The sequence below is a fragment of the Mauremys mutica genome, chromosome 13 (assembly GCF_020497125.1).
Source record: "Mauremys mutica isolate MM-2020 ecotype Southern chromosome 13, ASM2049712v1, whole genome shotgun sequence".
In the NCBI taxonomy this organism is placed as follows: domain Eukaryota; kingdom Metazoa; phylum Chordata; order Testudines; family Geoemydidae; genus Mauremys; species Mauremys mutica.
Genome location: NC_059084.1, coordinates 43,356,777 through 43,374,477, shown reverse-complemented (window position 1 = coordinate 43,374,477; position 17,701 = coordinate 43,356,777). Strand labels below are relative to the sequence as shown.

The window sequence follows — 17,701 nt, the reverse complement described above, 5'->3', positions numbered from 1 at the left end:
GGATAAATATTTTTAATATTGTGGGGTGCTCAGAAACTTTGTTGATGGGGGACAGGTAAATTGCATAGACAGGACAATGGTGTGTATCTCATCAAATTTGTGAAGAGACTGAAGTCAAGAGTTTTACTGTCTGTATGATTTTCCTTTGAGGTTAGATGTTCTCCATCATTAAACTTATTGTTTATAGACTCTTTGATGGGTTTCTCATAAATGGTCCCTTTCCACCTGTTTAAAATTCCCAGCAGAAGAAATGCCCAGGGAGATCTCACCCTCTCACAGACAGGATAATTTATCCCAGATAAATATTGAATCTTTTGCGCATTGTTAAAAAAAACACAAGGCAGAATATACCATCCAGATTAACAGATCTGAGAACACTGTGAGGAAAAAGCCAGCCTCTATATCCATGGTCCCATATATCCTAGGTGAGTGCTCTTAGAAAACTGTTTAGAAATTCGGAAGTATTCAACTAGAAGGGTGGGATTCAAACATAAGTAGCTTGACCTTTAAGAAGGATAACAGAGATATTTTTATATTTTTGTTAGCTTCAGAGCTATACTATTATATATATTTTACTTGTAGGATGAATGAGGAATTGGAAAATCAGGAAATCTTATAGAAGAAGACTAAGTAGATGTGAGAGAGGTATCTTAATCTTCCAGTTAAATCTTGACTGTCTCATTTTTTGAATGCACTGGGCCAGATATTCAACGCCACTGAAGTCAATGGGTCAGATCCCCATCTGGTTTAAATCTGTGTAGTTCTTGAAAGTTATTGAAATTCTACTGATATAGAACAGGTTTTAGTGGTAGCCATGTTAGACTGTATCATCAAAAAAAAAAAGCGGAGTCCTTGTGGCAACTTAGACACTAACAAATGTATTTAGGCCTAAGTTCTCAGGCATTCATCAGATCTGATGAAGTGGGTTCTAGCCCACAAAAGAGACCAGATTTCAAGTTGGAAGAAATGGAGATTGCATTGGTTGTATTAACAAAGTTTGTGGCTAATGAAATGTCAAGTTACTTTTAAGCTGACATCAGATGCCTCAGACATCTGAGATATGAAGAAATGCATGTTCACTGTCTGGAGGATTAGGTCAAAAATAACATTAGTAATCACCGGGAAAATCGGAGTTTAAATTATAATCTTTATAGGCTTAAATTATTGACTCTGTATTAAATCTCTAACTTCATCTAATAACATTGCAAAGGTTTTGTTTTACTATCTTTTAGGGACTGGTCATGGGAAACAGAGTGAGGGGAAATCAATCAGTGACAGAATTCACTTATTTATTATTGGGAGTTATTTTCTGTAGATAAAACCCATGGAAGATACCGAACGGGGAAATCAAACAGGGGTCACAGAATTCATCCTCCTGGGATTTGGGAATCTCCTTGAACTACAGATTCTTCTCTTCCTGCTGTTCCTAGTGATCTACATTGTGACCATGACTGGGAACATCCTCATTGTTGTGCTAGTTGTGGCTGATCAGCACCTCCACACCCCCATGTACTTCTTCCTGGGGAACTTGTCCTGCTTGGAGACCTGCTACACCTCAAACATTCTGCCCAGGGTGCTGGCCAGTCTCCTGACTGGGGACAGAACCATTTCTGTTGGGGGCTGTATTGTACAATTGCATTGCGTTGCTTGTCTGGGAGCTACAGAATGTTGTCTCCTAGCAGTCATGTCTTATGATCGGTATTTAGCCATATGCAAACCCCTGCATTATTCAGCCCTTATGAACGATCGGCTTTCCTTCCAGCTAGCAGCTGGGTCTTGGCTAAGTGGCTTCACAGCCAGTACCAACACCGCATGTTGGATGTCACAAATGATTTTCTGTGGGCCCAATGAAATTGACCATTTCTTTTGTGATTACATCGCATTGCTCAAATTGTCCTGCAGTGACACCAGCAAGATGGTTCTTGTGATCTTCTTTCTCTCCGTCATAATGATTCTTCTTCCATTTCTCTTAACGCTGACATCTTACGTGTGTATCATCAGCACCATCCTGAGAATCCCTTCCACCACGGGGAGGCAAAAGGCTTTTTCCACCTGCTCCTCTCACCTCATCATGGTCACAATTTTCTATGGGACCCTAATCATTGTGTACATGCTCCCAGACACCGCTGCCCTGCGAGACCTGAACAAAGTGTTCTCTGTCTTCTACACCATCCTGACTCCATTGGCCAACCCCCTCATCTACAGCTTGAGAAACAAAGAGGTCAAGGAGGCCCTGAGAAAAGCTCTAAGTAAGACTATGACTTCTATAACCAATCACCGACTATGTGGTAGGCATTTATTGTAAGTTGCAATCAAATATGTAGAAAGGAAGCTCATCATGCAATGCAGTGTAGCAAACCACGGCTCATGTGGGCATCCTTAATTATTAGAGCTGTTCTATTACCTATAGTAAGACCCCAAGTGTAAGAAAGGGCCAGTTTAGAAGTATGGACTGCATGGCCAGGTATAGGTTGACTCATAAGATATAGTCTGGATGGACCCTGGATCTGCCTGGGGTAATGTGAGTGAAATGAGCTGCACTGCAAAATGGGCAGTGATTTGGGGGTTTAAGTAGCAATGAATTTCTCCACAGTAGATGGTCTACATGAGGTATACCTTGTTTGCAGTGTTGTTGTAGCCATGTTTGTCCCAGGATATTAAAGACACAAGTCGTATGAGGTGATATTTTTTAGTGGACCAACTTCTGCTGGTGAAAGAGACATGCTTTTGAGTTTACATGGAGCTTTTCTTCAGATCAGAGAAAGTTACTCAGAGAATCACAGATAAATACAAGGATGGACTAGATAAAGAGTTAACACATGTTACACGAAATCATTGAAGGTGAGGTAGGTGGTTAAAACTTCTTCAATTACTGGACAAAGTGGGGTTAGTGGGTTACAGATGGTTAGAATGAGCCACAAATCTATTGTCTTTATTAAGGACATGTTTTTTGTTGTCTAGCAGATTTATGAATGTAAGTATAATTTAAAAATTACAGTGCATACTCACTGGGGGCCACATCCTGAAAGAAATCTTTCCCAAACTCCTTCTTTTGGCCTTCAAACACCCCTCCAACGTCACCAAGCTCATCAGAAGCTCTCCACCAGGATCCACCAAAACAAAGCAGCACCAGCCCCTGCCATAACAACAGATGCAAAACTTGGAGACATATCTCCATTGCTACAATGGTCAATATCCTCACAAGGCACCTTTCAGGACCCTTGGGCCCAACATGTGGTGTACCTCATCCAGTAGGCATTCTTAGAGCAAGCCTGACTGCACGCAAAATGTCAGAGAGAGGAGGCAGCTTCTCTTATAATCTTTAGCCCACTGTTCAGGGCACTCACCAAAAATATGGGAGATGCCCTCAGATCAGTTTCCCTCTCTGCCCAAGAAGTAGAGGATTCAAACATGGGTTTTCGATGTTTTGGCTACATGCTGTAACCTCTGACTTAAGGGTAGGTTTGAAGGATGAGATTTTTATTGGTAAATGACGGTAAACATCAATTTCACCCTACACACACGAAACAGCAAAAATATTTCCTTTGAAAAGAATAGAAATTTATGGATAGGCAAAGTAAGACAAATGCTGCTTGGGAACTTATTAGAATTTGATTGAATATATTTTGTCATGTGATTTCAGTTTCTGTTTTAGTGATTATAAAGCTTTAACTTTTTGCAATTAATGTCTCTTGTCATTAAATAATGACCCACACTCTTGTCTTTCTCCCCCCATTATTTCCCACAACTATGAACATTTAAACTGATAAAAATCTGAAACAATACTTAAAACCTATGATGTTGCACAACTGCGATAATGTAAATTGATAAAAATAGAAAAATGCTTATAAACCAGGATTTCTCAAACAGGGGTTGCCGCTTGTGTAGGTAATGCCCCTGGGAGGCCGGGCCGTTGTGTTTACCTGCCCTGTCTGCAGCTCCAGCCGATCACGGCTCCCATTGACCCAGAGCAGTGATCCACGGCCAATGGGAGCCGCGATCGGCCGGACCTGCGGATGGGGCAGGTAAACACACCGGCCCGACCCACCAGGGGCTCTCTCTAAACAAGCGGCAACCCCAGTTTGAGAAACCCTGTTATAAACAAACATCAATATTATGCATCAAAATTATAAAAAAATAAAAATTGAATTTTATCAAGCCTAATTAAAGGAAATCCTGATACAGTGCTCTTCCAGTCTCTCCTGTTGAATCTGTTCCACTTTGTACAAGCAATTAAATATGCATTGGGCCTCACAGCAAATGAAAATGACTCTGTACCCCAGTGGTCAAGGCAGTCACTTCAGAGCTGGAAGATCCCTTCTCCTGATTGACCCAAGAGGGGAATTGAACTTGGGTGTCCGACAGCCCAAGTGGTTCTTTAACTGCTGGGCTAAATTTTATAATGGAAGAGGCTGCTATTACTTGGCTTTATCCCATGTCTCCCTCGGGTCATTATATGCATGCAGAGCTGCCTAGTGGATAAGGGTCATCAGGTGATACAGGCTGGGGACACCAATCTTCACAGGTTTTTTGATCACGCTGCAGCTTTTGTGTCAAATGGGCATTCCATGCCTAGAGGCAAAAATTTAGGCAGTACGGAAATGTTGACAGTACAAATGTAGGTGCCTAGGGTATGGATTTCAGTGGGTGTTTAGATGCTTTTGAAAATCCCACTAGGCACCTAAATACTTTGAAAAACTGGCCCTTAGTTAGTTTAGGTGCCTACAGAGTTTAGTGGCAACAGAACAGGTGTTTGTGGATTGCAGAGGTGCCTAAAGCTGCCTAAATCTCGTCTTGAGGTGCTAAGTCCCTTTGTGGATCTGGGCCTTGGTGACCAGCAGAGGTGAAAGTGAACCAGTAGGGGGCAGTAGGGCATACCGGTAAGAACTGCGCCGGCCCATACCTAGCCCACATTAAAGCACTGTCGCAGCAGCACTTTAATGTCCCTGCCCCTTTTGCCTTCTTCGTAGGTGGCCCTCCTGGTAGGGTCCTTACAAGCAGGGCCGCCTACAGGGGAGGCAAAAGGGGCAGGGACATTAAAGTGCTGCTGTGACAACACTTTAAGGACCGTCCTTTGCTGTGGCAGTGCTTTAAGGTCCCTGCCCCTCCCCCCGATGGGCGTGGGGGGGCATGGGGCAGAGGGATCAGCTACCCTGGGGCCAGCAATTTAAAAGTGTCTGGGGTTCCGGCCGCTGCTGCCACTGTCACAACAACAGCATCTGAAGCCCTGGGCCCTTTAAATCAACACGGGGGCACCAGGTGGCTAACCCCTAGCCCTGCCCCTTCTGCCTGAGGCCCCGCCCCTTCTGGGGGCCAGAGCCACCCCGGCCCCGTACCAGTAAGTGTCCTGACTTGCTTTTACCCCTGGTGACCAGAAATCATTTTCACCTGCTCTGCTGCTACCGCTCCTATTATTTTATTGAGAGCCTTACACAATGGGTCTGAGACATCAGCATGTTACTCCGCTGTCAACATCCTTGTCATGATTCAGCCCCCTCCTTCATGCCAGTGCAATGGCTTTAATTTCAGAAGTTTCAAGCATTTTTTCTCATGAAAAGTGGGCCTAGAATGAAGAAATTGGAAAACAACCAACTAATTGGCCTACTGTATAGGGACCAATTCTACAAAGGAGAGTAGAATATAAATGTCTACTGCCTTGCACCTTGCGTACTCATTCACACCTCTGAATGAGATTATAAATGCTTAGGTCCTATTTCTCCTCTGATTTATGCCTCTGATGTCAATGCAGTCATTTCTGATTTACACCAGAGTCTTTTAGAGAAGAACCAGGACCGATCATTCTATTCTGGTAACATTTTACATCTGCTCTATCTTTCTTCTGTACAGGTGTAATCCATTACAGAAGACACAAGGTCATGGAAAACCATGACCGCATATATCGTGAATTATTTCAAACATTGGCTAAACAGGGAAGTGATGAATGAGAATTCAGAAGGAAGTTTCCTCACATGTGGACACTTCTCTCAGGAAGGAATGACTGAACTACCAGCTTACTTTGCCACAGTCATGATTGAATTAATAGCTGCTGGTCAGCATTGACCTTAAATTTGCAATCAACCCAGAGGTAATGCTGTTCATATCTCTTTCCCAGATCTAGGCAAGCCATTCATAATAAATATACGTAATTAGAGGACAATCATTTGCACATATCATGTAACATACAATGATTTTACATACAGAACATCAACATTATTTTCCAAAATCAAATTTTTCAACAACATTTTTCATTGTAAATTTGAGCTGAGATTTAAAAAAAAACTATGCATATTAATCTGAATTGTAGATGACTTTCTGTAATTTTTCTGTGTGTTTCAAGCAGCTACAGAGATGAGCATCATTTCTGAAACTTCGGTGACTTTTTTGGCCAAAATGTTTAATTTCAAGCCTCCCAAAAATTGACAAAAAATTAACAACATTTTTGCATATTTCATTTTGCAGTTTTTGGACACTAGTTAAACCGTAATATTGAATGCCATTGTTGTCAATGGAGCTACTCCAAATTTGCACAGTTGTGTAACTGATATCAGAGCAAGATCTGTGCCCAAATTACTTTCTGTGAGAAAATTTTTTTTGCTTCATCCTGTCCCCCTACAGTCTCCTCAGAGCCCCTTTCACTTCCTTGTTCCTCAGGCGATACATAAAGGGGTTCAAAGTGGGGGTGATGGTTGTGCATATGAGAGCCAGCACTTTGTTGCTGTCTGGTGAGTCAGTGAACTTGGGTCCTAAATAGATCAGGCTGCCACTCTTGTAATCCAATGTCACCACAATGAGATGTGAGGAGCAGATGGAGAAGGCTTTGTGTCTGCCTTCAGTCAATGCCATCTTTAAGATGGTGGAGATGATACAGGTGTATGTAGCACCTGTTGTCAGAGTGCTACTGGTGTGGTGCTCTGCTGCCTCCTTGTTAGTATCACTCAGCTGCGTGCTTGTGTTCCCTCTGTGTGCTGCCCCAGCTCTGCAGATAGTTGACACAGCAAACCCGACGAGAACCCCCCCAATGACCACAGAGACTAGTAAGATGCAAAGTCATGTCGACCAGGTTTATTGCGATCTTGGACACAATGGCAGTTCCCTCTAGATTGTTACTGTACAGGGCATACTACGAGAAAGTGCCTCTTGGCAATGGACTCGGCTCAGTCAGTGGCGGGACTTTCCACTGCCCTCTCGGCCGGACAAAGACACCGCCCCAGGGATGCATTCTTATATATAGGTACAAACAAGCTACACATCACTCCTGACGTATGATGTGCAACCCCTCTAAGTAGCTAGGTACAACCCCTCTACGTAGTAAGGTGCCGCCTCTCCAACTCTATCCATCATATTACCCTTTTGGCCCTGTCATTGGGATGGGTCGGCCTGTTCCTTGTTATCTGTGGAATGTTCCAGTATAGTGTGTTCTGGTACCATGTTTATACTTTACTACACTAGGTGAATATATGTTTATGCAACATCAGCCCTTTCCTTGCCAACTTCTGTGAACAGGGCCTGCCTCTGGCTCACAGCTTAACTTTGCTTTATGTTAGCAAAGTCTTGACCATACCTTAGTTTAAGCCTCAGGCCTCAACTGGGCCTTTATCAGGGCTTGCACTTACTACACCACAGTGCAGACTCACCCCTGCGGCGCCTCCTGCTGGATGTCCTCGGGAATTAGCTCTTAGACCGCGGAACATCCTCTGCAGGCCGGTGATCCACTTGCCATTGGCCCCCCGTGTCCCTCCCAGAACCCGAGTGCCCTTATCTCAGGGTTCTGCCTCCTGCAGTACCCCACAGTCTTTCTCTGGGTTTCCCCACCCCAGGAGAACCCTCCATCCCCTATCCCCATGTCAACTCAGTCGTGGCTCCTGCCAGTCTCTGTTTAGCCCCCACGCCCTGGGGTGGACTGCAGTCTATCAGCCGATCATCACAGGCAACAGGGAGTTTGGACTGGCTGCCTTTATGCACCCTCCAGCTGCCTCTATGCAAGCCCAAAACCTAGAAGGCCTAGAACTAGGTCCTGGAGCCTGGGGAGTTACTGGCCTAGGGCTTCCCAGCTCCTATGGCCTTCCCCCAGCCCTGCATTCCTCTAAGTCTCCTCTCTCTGGCTTCTCTGGCCTTCTTATAAGGCCCAGTTGCCGAGTTTGGGGTGTGGCCCCAGCTGCAGCCACTTCCCCCAATCAGCCAGGGTTTTACTCCCTTGCCCAGCCCCAGCGCTCTGCAGGGCTTTTCCAACCCCTTCCAGGCTGGAGCAGGTGTACACCGCGCTGCAGTGTAGGACACAAGGATAAGAAAAAATGGAGTGAAGGTAACCAGTATATTAGCAGTAAACAATTGCATTTCATACTGAGATGTGTCAATGCAAGAAAGTTTAATCAATGGGGGAATATCACAGAAGAAATAGTTAATCTGATTTCAATCTTCCCTCATAGGTCATATTTTGTAGACCTTTAATCATTTTTGTTGCTCTCCTCTTGACTTTCTCCAATTTGTCAACATCCTTACTGAAATATGGCACCCAGACCTGGACACAGTACTCAAACTGAGGCCTTATCAGCACAGAGTAGAGCGGAAGAACTGCTTCTCGTGTTTGCTTCCAATATATCTGCTAATCCCAGAGTCATGTTCGTTCTTTTTGTAACACTGTTACACTGTTGACTCATATTTAGTTTGTGATCCACTATGACCTCCAGATCCCTTTTTGCAGTACTCCTTTCTAGGCAGTCATTTCCCAGTTTGTATGTGTGCAACTGATTGTTCCTTCCTACGTGGAGTACTTTGCATTTGTCCTTATTGAATTTCATCCTGTTTACTTCAGATCATTTCTCCAGTTTGTCCAAATCATTTTGAATTTTCATCCTATCCTTCAAAGCACTTGCAACCCCTCCCAGCTTGGTATCATCCAACATTTTTATCTCTTTGCCATTATCTAAATCATTGATGAAGATATTGAACAAAACTGGACCCAATACTAATCCCTGTGGGACACCACTAATTATGCCCTTCCAGCATGATCTCAACTACTGATAGCTATTCTTTGGAAATGGTTTTCCAAACAGTTATGCATCCACCTCATAGTAGCTCCATCTAGGTTGTATTTCCCTATTTTGTTTATGAGAAGGTCATGTGAGACAGTATCAAAAGCTTTGCTAAAGTCAGGACATACCACTTTTAGTGCTTCCCTCCATCCACAAGCCTCGTTACTCTGTCATTTGGTTTGACATGATTTGTTCTTGACAGTGGCAGTAATTTATCATCTTCCAGGTGTTTGAAGTTTGATTGCTGGATTATTTGCTCCTTTATCTTTCCAGGTACTGAAGTTATGCTGACTGGTCTGTAGTTCCCCAGGTTTTCCTTACTCTGTTTATAGATGGGCACTATATTTGCCCTCTTCCATTCTTGTGGAATCTCTCCCATCTTCTATGACTTTTCAAAGATAATCACTAATGGCTCAGATATCTCCTCAGTCAGTTCCTTCAGTATTCTAGCATGAATTTCATCAGTTCCTGCTCACTTGAAGACCTCTTACTTGTGTAAGCAATTTTTAACTTGCTCTTTCCTTATATTAGCCTCAGATCCTAACTCATTTATAGACCATGTTGAGATCCTCAAGTAGTGGGTGGTGTGGATATGCAAATATATATTCTTCTTATTGAATCAAAGACATTCCTAAATAACTGTTGATAATTCATTGTCCATAATATATGGACAAGAGCTAAAATTGATTGCCTTTTTTTTTAAGTAAAGGCTCATAGAAAACTGGAGATAGTAAAAAGGAGAGGGGAAAATATGAATATTGTTGTGGGGGAAGGGAATTAATCTAAAATATGAAGAAACTTCCAGAGACTTGGAGTATGTGAGTATATGACAGCCAGACAATATAACAACTATGGATAGACATGTAGAGGGTAGTAAAGGAGAGTAGAGCTGATGGAAACATTTCAGATGAATGTTTTTGGTAAGAAAATGCTGATTAAACAAAATCTGAATGTTCACCTGGAATGTTTTATTTTTATCTAAATTTGTTTGGGAAATTTATATTGTGGGGGAAATGATTTAATCTTTATCATTTTAACTATAATATAATATAATATAATATAATATAATATAATTTTCAACTTATTAAACCCTCCCAACATTTTTGCCTTACTGAAATGCTATATTTCAGAATATTTCACTGAAGAATCTGCAGTGTTGACTTTTTGTCCTGATTTGCGATAAAACCAAATTCTGAAATTATTCTTTTCTTCCAGGACAGAAATTCAAGTTTTAGACTAACCCTGAAAAAGGTATAAGACATTGTTCCTATTCTTATTTGTGATAATAGTAATGATGAATAACTAGCCAGTTCTTTGAGCCCTTACTGATTATCGTCTGAATTGTTCCCTGAGCAATTCCACAGAAACCAATGTAATTATTTATGGAACAAGGTCCCATTCAGGCTGAAAGTATTAAAATATGTCCCCTAACATTTATACAGCACCTTCCAACTCAGGTTCTCTGAGCAACTAACATCAGTTGTGCCAGCTTCACAACCTCTGGCTGTGGCAAGTCAGTATTTACCCCACTTTTGCCGATGGAGAAACTGAGGCACAGAGCGGCAAGAAGCGATTCTCCATCAAGGTCCCACAGGTAGCTTGTGGTGGGAGCAGTAAGAGATTCTTGATCTCATGAGTTGCCCAGGTCTAAGCACAGAATTACCCCTGAATATATCCTATAGATATGAGAGTGTAACCCTCAGCAGAAACCCAGTGATATGACCGATCATACTACACAGATGGGGGCCATGTCTCTATACAGAGATAGACAAGTGTTTTATTTCATGCTCCCACTTCCATTCTAAAGACAGAAGTAAAGTCTTCATGAATAAAGAGGCTGCAGAGCCCAGAGCCTGGACACCTTGGATTTCAGGAAAAAAAACAACATCTGTAAGGTTTCAGAGTTAGAGACATGTTAGTCTGTATCTGCATAAAGAAAAGGAGTACTTGTGGCACCTTAGAGACTAACACATTTATTTGAGCATAAGCTTTCATAGGCTACAGCCCACTTCTTCGGATACATCTGTAAGGAATCACTTAAAGCCAACCACTACAATCTAGAAAACTTTGCCACATGAGGTGGCTTATTCATGTGCCTTTGTAAAATTGAGCCCTGGATAAATGTCTGATAAAGTAGACAATCCTATTACTAACACTTGTAGGTTTCCAGAATCAGGAAGATCTGTGTAAAATTAAAATGTAAATGGCAATGACCTAATTCAGTGTCTGAGATCTCTGAAAATTAAGTAAAAAGAGCATCATCAGCATTAATGCTACGCAATCACTTTCTACAAATAAAGTAATAAAACAAAATACAAACTCCCAGTTGCCTTCAAGTTAATGATAAGATACTGGTTTCTCCCTTTATTGATTACACTGGTCTACAATTTTTGAGAAGTCGTCTGCTTCAGAGATAAAATGTGCTATTTATTATGTATTTTGATGTGCTGAATTCAAATATGACAATTAAAACAACTGATTGGCTACTGTTTCTAAGTTATTTAAGTTTTTACATTTTATGTCTATGTATATTGTGTAGATAGTAGAGTTTTAATCATAAATTGTAAACCTAGGTCTTTTCATGTGTTTATGGTTGCTTTACATGATAATATTTCACCTGTCCTATTTATTTAACACTTTAAAAATCAGCAAAAGGGTTATCTAACTAAAATTTATTATGAAACAAAAGGCAAAAAACTATTATGTACATAGTTTAGTCCTATTCAGTGTCTACTCGGCGCTTCTTGGCTTGTCTCTTGTATTCATTAAATGGAGCATCTCTTGTCACTGTTCAGCAATAGTCTGCAAGCATTGATGGGCTCCATTTGCCCTGATAGCGTTTCTCCATTGTTGCAATATCCTCGTGAAATCGCTCGCCGTGCTCGTCGCTCACTGCTCCGCAGTTCGGTGGAAAAAAATCTAGATGAGAGTGCAAAAAATGTATCTTTAGTGACATGTTGCAACCAAGGCTTTTGTATGCCTTGAGGAGGTTTTCCACCAACAACCTGTAGTTGTCTGCCTTGTTGTTTCTGAGAAAATTTATTGCCACTAACTGGAAGGCTTTCCATGCCGTCTTTTCCTTGCCACACAGTGCATGGTCAAATGCATCATCTCGAAGAAGTTCACGAATCTGAGGACCAACAGAAACACCTTCCTTTATCTTAGCTTCACTTAACCTTGGAAATTTTCCACAGAGGTACTTGAAAGCTGCTTGTGTTTTGTCAATGGCCTTGACAAAGTTCTTCATCAGACCCAGCTTGATGTGTAAGGGTGGTAACAAAATCTTCCTTGATTCAACAAGTGGTGGATGCTGAACACTTTTCCTCCCAGGCTCCAATGACTGTCGGAGTGGCCAATCTTTCTTGATGTAGTGGGAATCTCTTGCACGCCTATCCCATTCGCAGAGAAAACAGCAGTACTTTGTGTATCCAGTCTGCAGACCAAGCCAGAGAGCAACAACCTTCAAATCGCCACAAAGCTGCCACTGATGTTGGTCATAGTTTATGCACCTCAAAAGTTGTTTCATGTTGTCATAGGTTTCCTTCATATGGACTGCATTACCAACTGGAATTGATGGCAAAACATTGCCATTATGCAGTAAAACAGCTTTAAGACTCGTCTTCGATGAATCAATGAACAGTCTCCACTCATCTGGATCGTGAACGATGTTGAGGGCTGCCATCACACCATCGATGTTGTTGCAGGCTACAAGATCGCCTTCCATGTAGAAGAATGGGACAAGATCCTTTTGACGGTCACGGAACATGGAAACCCTAACATCACCTGCCAGGAGATTCCACTGCTGTAGTCTGGAGCCCAGCAGCTCTGCCTTACTCTTGGGTAGTTCCAAATCCCTGACAAGGTCATTCAGTTCACCTTGTGTTATGAGGTGTGGTTCAGAGGAGGAGGATGGGAGAAAATGTGGGTCCTGTGACATTGATGGTTCAGGACCAGAAGTTTCATCTTCTTCCTCTTCCTCGTCTGACTCAAGTGAGAATGATTCTGGTGCATCAGGAACCGGCAGTCCTTCTCCGTGGGGTACTGGGCGTATAGCTGATGGAATGTTTGGATAATGCACAGTCCACTTTTTCTTCTTTGACACACCTTTCCCAACTGGAGGCACCATGCAGAAGTAACAATTGCTGGTATGATCTGTTGGCTCTCTCCAAATCATTGGCACTGCAAAAGGCATAGATTTCCTTTTCCTCTTCAACCACTGCCGAAGATTTGTTGCACAAGTGTTGCAGCATATGTGTGGGGCCCACCTCTTGTCCTGATCTCCAATTTTGCAGCCAAAATAAAGGTGATAGGCTTTCTTAACCATAGTGGTTATATTGTGTTTTTGTGATGCAAAAGTCACTTCACCACAAACATAGCAGAAGTTATCTGCACTGTTCACACAAGTACGAGGCATCTCTGCTCACTTTGGCTAAACAGAAATGTGTCCCTTTGCAAAATCAAACACTCACAAATAAGAGCACAACACTGTATGATTTTAGAGCTGATATAGGGCAATTTGTTCAGCAGAGTGATGTAAGCTTCGTTATGATTGCATCATCCATGACGTCTAGGAATAACTTGATGCAATTCATATCATGTATGACGCAATACCAGCTTCAGATTGCATCATTCATTGTTTTGCCTAAAAAGCAAGTACTGTCCAAACCCAGACATAGATTTATTCATAGATCCAGTCAAAGATGTATTTTAGTCATTTCTGGTTTAAATTGAGATCCCTTCCCTTTATAACTCACTTATCCTCCGCTATTCCCAAGTCAAGGGTCGTATATACTGACCCAATAGCATATCTTGAAAACTAGAGCCAATCAACAATTTTAAACATCATTTTCGTTCTCAGTGACCCAGAATTAGTAAAGTTGGACTACATTTATTTCAGAAGCATTTTGGCTGTAGAGCAGTGTTACCAGACTCTGCCAGATATGGGACTATGTCTGTCTGATTTACGAGAGTGGTAGGTTCTGGTTTGCAGTGCCTGTGGGACACCTTTTCTTTCTTTCTTTCTTTCTTTCTTTCTTTCTTTCTTTCTTTCTTTCTTTCTTTCTTTCTTTCTTTCAACTGAGGTAATATCTAGGAGTCCTGATCATGCATCAGGGCCACATTGTTCTATTCTCTGGACAAAAGCTGAGCAAAAAGACAATCCTTGTCCCATCGAACTTCCAGTATAATTACATCATTTCACAATCTGTATGACTGTTGGAAGATTTTACATTATTATATGGAGCCCTGGGGATGGCTAATGTCATTTCCAAAGAGGAGCACCTATATAGTTGCAGTTTTTAATTTCTTCAGGAAAGCAAGAAAAATACTTAGGTCTGACCCTCAGTCTGTGTACATTCTCTGCTACAATTTCGAATTTATGCTGGGTTTCTGTACTGAGATAGCTCAAGGCACAATGTAACTTTCTCTTTTGGACTACTCCCAAAGAAGGGCTCATTACCCTCATATAGAAGAGACTTGTGCTTTTGGAAGTGAAGAAATAAGTTTCCTCACTATTCTCCCCATGTCCCTGGCTCTATTCGATTCATACAGTAACTGTGTGTGTTGTTTGTAATGCCTGGGTACACACTTCACTAATTGAGCACCATCAGAATTCAGAGAAAAGTCCTGATTCTGTCTACATTATTTATGTACAGTACTGTCAACGGTAGCCCAATGAAATCAAGTAAGCTTCTTGCATGGAGTAACACCTATCTCAAGAAGATCAACTTGTTTGTTTTCAAGATCTTCATAGGGTGAATAAAATTTCTGTGTATAGTCCTCTCCTATGCGTACCTCATCTCCACCATCGTGAGATATGCTCTACGAAGTGGACTCTGACACTTTTTCCACCTGTATGTCTCACCTGAGCATTCTCCTCCTATTCTGTGACACCCATGTTGGGCCCATCTCCAGCTACTCGCTGAGTAATGACAGGGTGTTGTCTGTGCTTTACAACACAGTAACCTCTCATGCTGAAGCAATTAAGCTACACCCTGAAGAACAGGATGTGAAAGTGGCACAGAGAAAAGTCTTGATAGGGAAATTATATTTGCAATGAAATTGGAAATGTTTTTCTGACGGGCTTGTGAATATCTTTTCGGTGCTAAAGAACTCTCCTTTTTTTCATTTCATTTTCTGCTCTGTGTTTAGTAGAAATGGTGAAAAAATTACAAAACAAATGAAGTTACTTTCACCAGGCGCGGCGCCAGGGTTTCTGGCGCCCTAGGCAGAATTTGGGCGGGGGGGACCCTCCGCTGAAATGCTGCAGGCAACAGCGGCAATCATTGAGCTGCTACCGAAACGTCAGCAGAAGGTCCTTCTTTGGCGGCGCAACGGGAGCGGAACCAGAAGCTCCCGTGCACCCTGTGGGGAGCGCACAAAATGCCCCCCCCCCGAATCCTGGTGCCCTAGGCGACTGCCTAGGGTCACCTAATGGAAGCACTGGCCCTGACTTTCATTTGGTAACTTCAAATTGACCTATTTTTGTCTTTTTTTTGTGAAATTTTCTATTTTACTTTATTGTTTATTATTCATGCTCATTTTCTACAATTTTCGTGAAATTTAATTCAAAATCATTCTCAAAATGGTTAGCTTGCAGCACATGAACATTGTTTTCTAAAATAACCTTTTTCAACAACATATTTCATTGCAATTTTGACTTAAGATGAAAAGAAAGCCATGCATATTACATTAAATGTGAATATGTGAGTTTTTGTTGTTTTAATTATCAGAGGGGTAGCCATGTTAGTCTGGATCTGTAAAAGCAGCAAAGAATCCTGTGGCACCTTATAGATTAACAGACGTTTTGCAGCATGAGCTTTCGTGGGTGAATACCCACTTCGTCGGATGCATGTCTTTTTTGTGATTCTAATGTGTGTTTTAAGCAGCAGTATCTATGATCAACATTTCTGAAATTTTGATGCCTTTTTCTGGCCAAAATTTCTAATTTCAACACCCCTAGATAATTGACAAAATGTTTTCAACATTTTTGTGTGTTTCATTTTGCAGTTTTTTGACACTACATCAACTGTAGCAGTGAATGGCATTCACATCAAAGTAACTGCTCAAGATTTGTACAGTTGGATAACTGATCTCAGAACAAGACCTGTATCCCAATTATTTTCTTCGAGAAAATATTTTTCCTTTCAGCCCATCCCACAACAATCTCCACACAGCCCCTTTCACCTCATTGTTCCTCAGATTGTAGATTATAGGGTTCAAGATGGGGGTGATGGTTGTATACATCAGAGCCAGCACTTTGTTTCTGTCTAGTGAGTTAATGGACTTAGGTCTTAAATAGATCAGGCCACTGCTCCCGTAATACAGTGTCACCACAATGAGGTGTGAGGAGCAGGTGGAGAAAGCTTTGTGTCTACCATCAGCTGAAGCCATCTTTAAGATGGTGGAGATAATAACAATGTAGGACACAAGGATGAGAGAAAATGGAGTGCAGTTGACCAGTATAGTAGCTGTAAACAACTGCATTTCATATGAAGAGGTGTCAGTGCAAGAAAGCTTAATCAATGGGGGAATGTCACAGAAGAAATAGTTAATCTGATTGGACCCACAAAATGGCAAGGTGAAAACCCAGGCTGTCTGTACTAAGGATACCATGTTACAACTGAACCAAGAGAGAACTACTAATGAAAGGCAGACCCTCCTGTTCATGATGAGCTTATACAGCAATGGGTTGCATATGGCCACAAAGCGGTCATACGCCATTGCAGCCAGAAGGAAGCACTCAGAGATTCCAAGGAAGAGCAGGAAGTACATTTGTGCAGCACAGCCCACATAGGAAATGCTCCTGTTGTCTGAAAGGAAGTCCACCAACATCTTGGGGATGGTGACCGAGGTGTAGCAGATTTCCAGGAAGGATAAGACTCGGAGAAAGAAATACATAGGGGTTTGAAGGGCTTTGTCCATGCTGATGAGGATGATGAGGATGTTCCCCATCAGAGTAATAATGTAAATGAACAGATAGATGGAGAACAGAGGCACCTGCAGCTCACGGTGGTTGGACAATCCCAGTAGAATGAATTCAGTCACCATGGTGAGGTTCCCCCTTCTTGATTCCTTTGCATATTTCATCTGTGGGAGACAATAAATACCTAGATATCATGTGAAGAAATGACCTACTGCGGGAAATAAGGAGAAACAGTCAAAGGCCCACATTCTCCAATGGACATTCTATGAGAGTTGGGGCCCATGTCCTCAAAGATATTTCAGTGTCTTACTCCCATTGATTTCTATGGGAGTTAGGAACCTAAATACTTTTAGGGATCTGTACCTGGGTTCTTTACTGCCCCATGTGCATTTTGTTGGTGATGGTAATACAGCATTCAGGTCTGTATATTTGCCTGAGATAGACTTTTAGGTTTTGTTTAGCCATTTGAATTTTGAGGTCTTTAAAACACAACTGTTCGTGTCTTACTACTATGTGTGAGCAAAGAACAAAGACACCATATGTTGTTTCTTCCTAGCCAGTTGGTGTTACAGCCCAATAAGAAAATATAAGGAATAGAGTTAAAGTGTTGCTGGGCATGGTGGGAGGTTGATATACAAATGTAGAATTCCTTTCCCAAGACAAGATCAAACAACCGGTTTGGAGGGGTGAGGTGGATGGGCGGAGGTATAATAAACACTAAAAGCCAAAGAAATGGTGACCCTGG

General features: G+C 42.0%; 2 protein-coding genes across 2 annotated transcripts; one reads left to right on the top strand and one right to left on the bottom strand.

Annotated features, from left to right (window-relative positions):
* The first annotated feature begins 1,324 nt into the window (after positions 1 to 1,324).
* On the top strand, positions 1,325 to 2,305 carry LOC123347413 (olfactory receptor 2G3-like). Its single transcript, XM_044984830.1, has one exon. It carries the CDS (start codon positions 1,325 to 1,327, stop codon positions 2,303 to 2,305), a length of 981 nt encoding a protein of 326 aa, XP_044840765.1.
* A 13,843-nt stretch (positions 2,306 to 16,148) lies between these two features.
* LOC123347412 (olfactory receptor 10A7-like) lies at positions 16,149 to 17,120 on the bottom strand. Its single transcript, XM_044984828.1, has one exon. It carries the CDS (start codon positions 17,118 to 17,120, stop codon positions 16,149 to 16,151), a length of 972 nt encoding a protein of 323 aa, XP_044840763.1.
* Between the last annotated feature and the right edge of the window lie 581 nt (positions 17,121 to 17,701).

What these genes read in the sequence shown, in the direction of transcription:
- LOC123347412 (XM_044984828.1), bottom strand. Translation starts at nt 17,120, where the DNA reads ATGAAATATGCAAAGGAATCAAGAAGGGGGAACCTCACCATGGTGACT.
- LOC123347413 (XM_044984830.1), top strand. Translation starts at nt 1,325, where the DNA reads ATGGAAGATACCGAACGGGGAAATCAAACAGGGGTCACAGAATTCATC.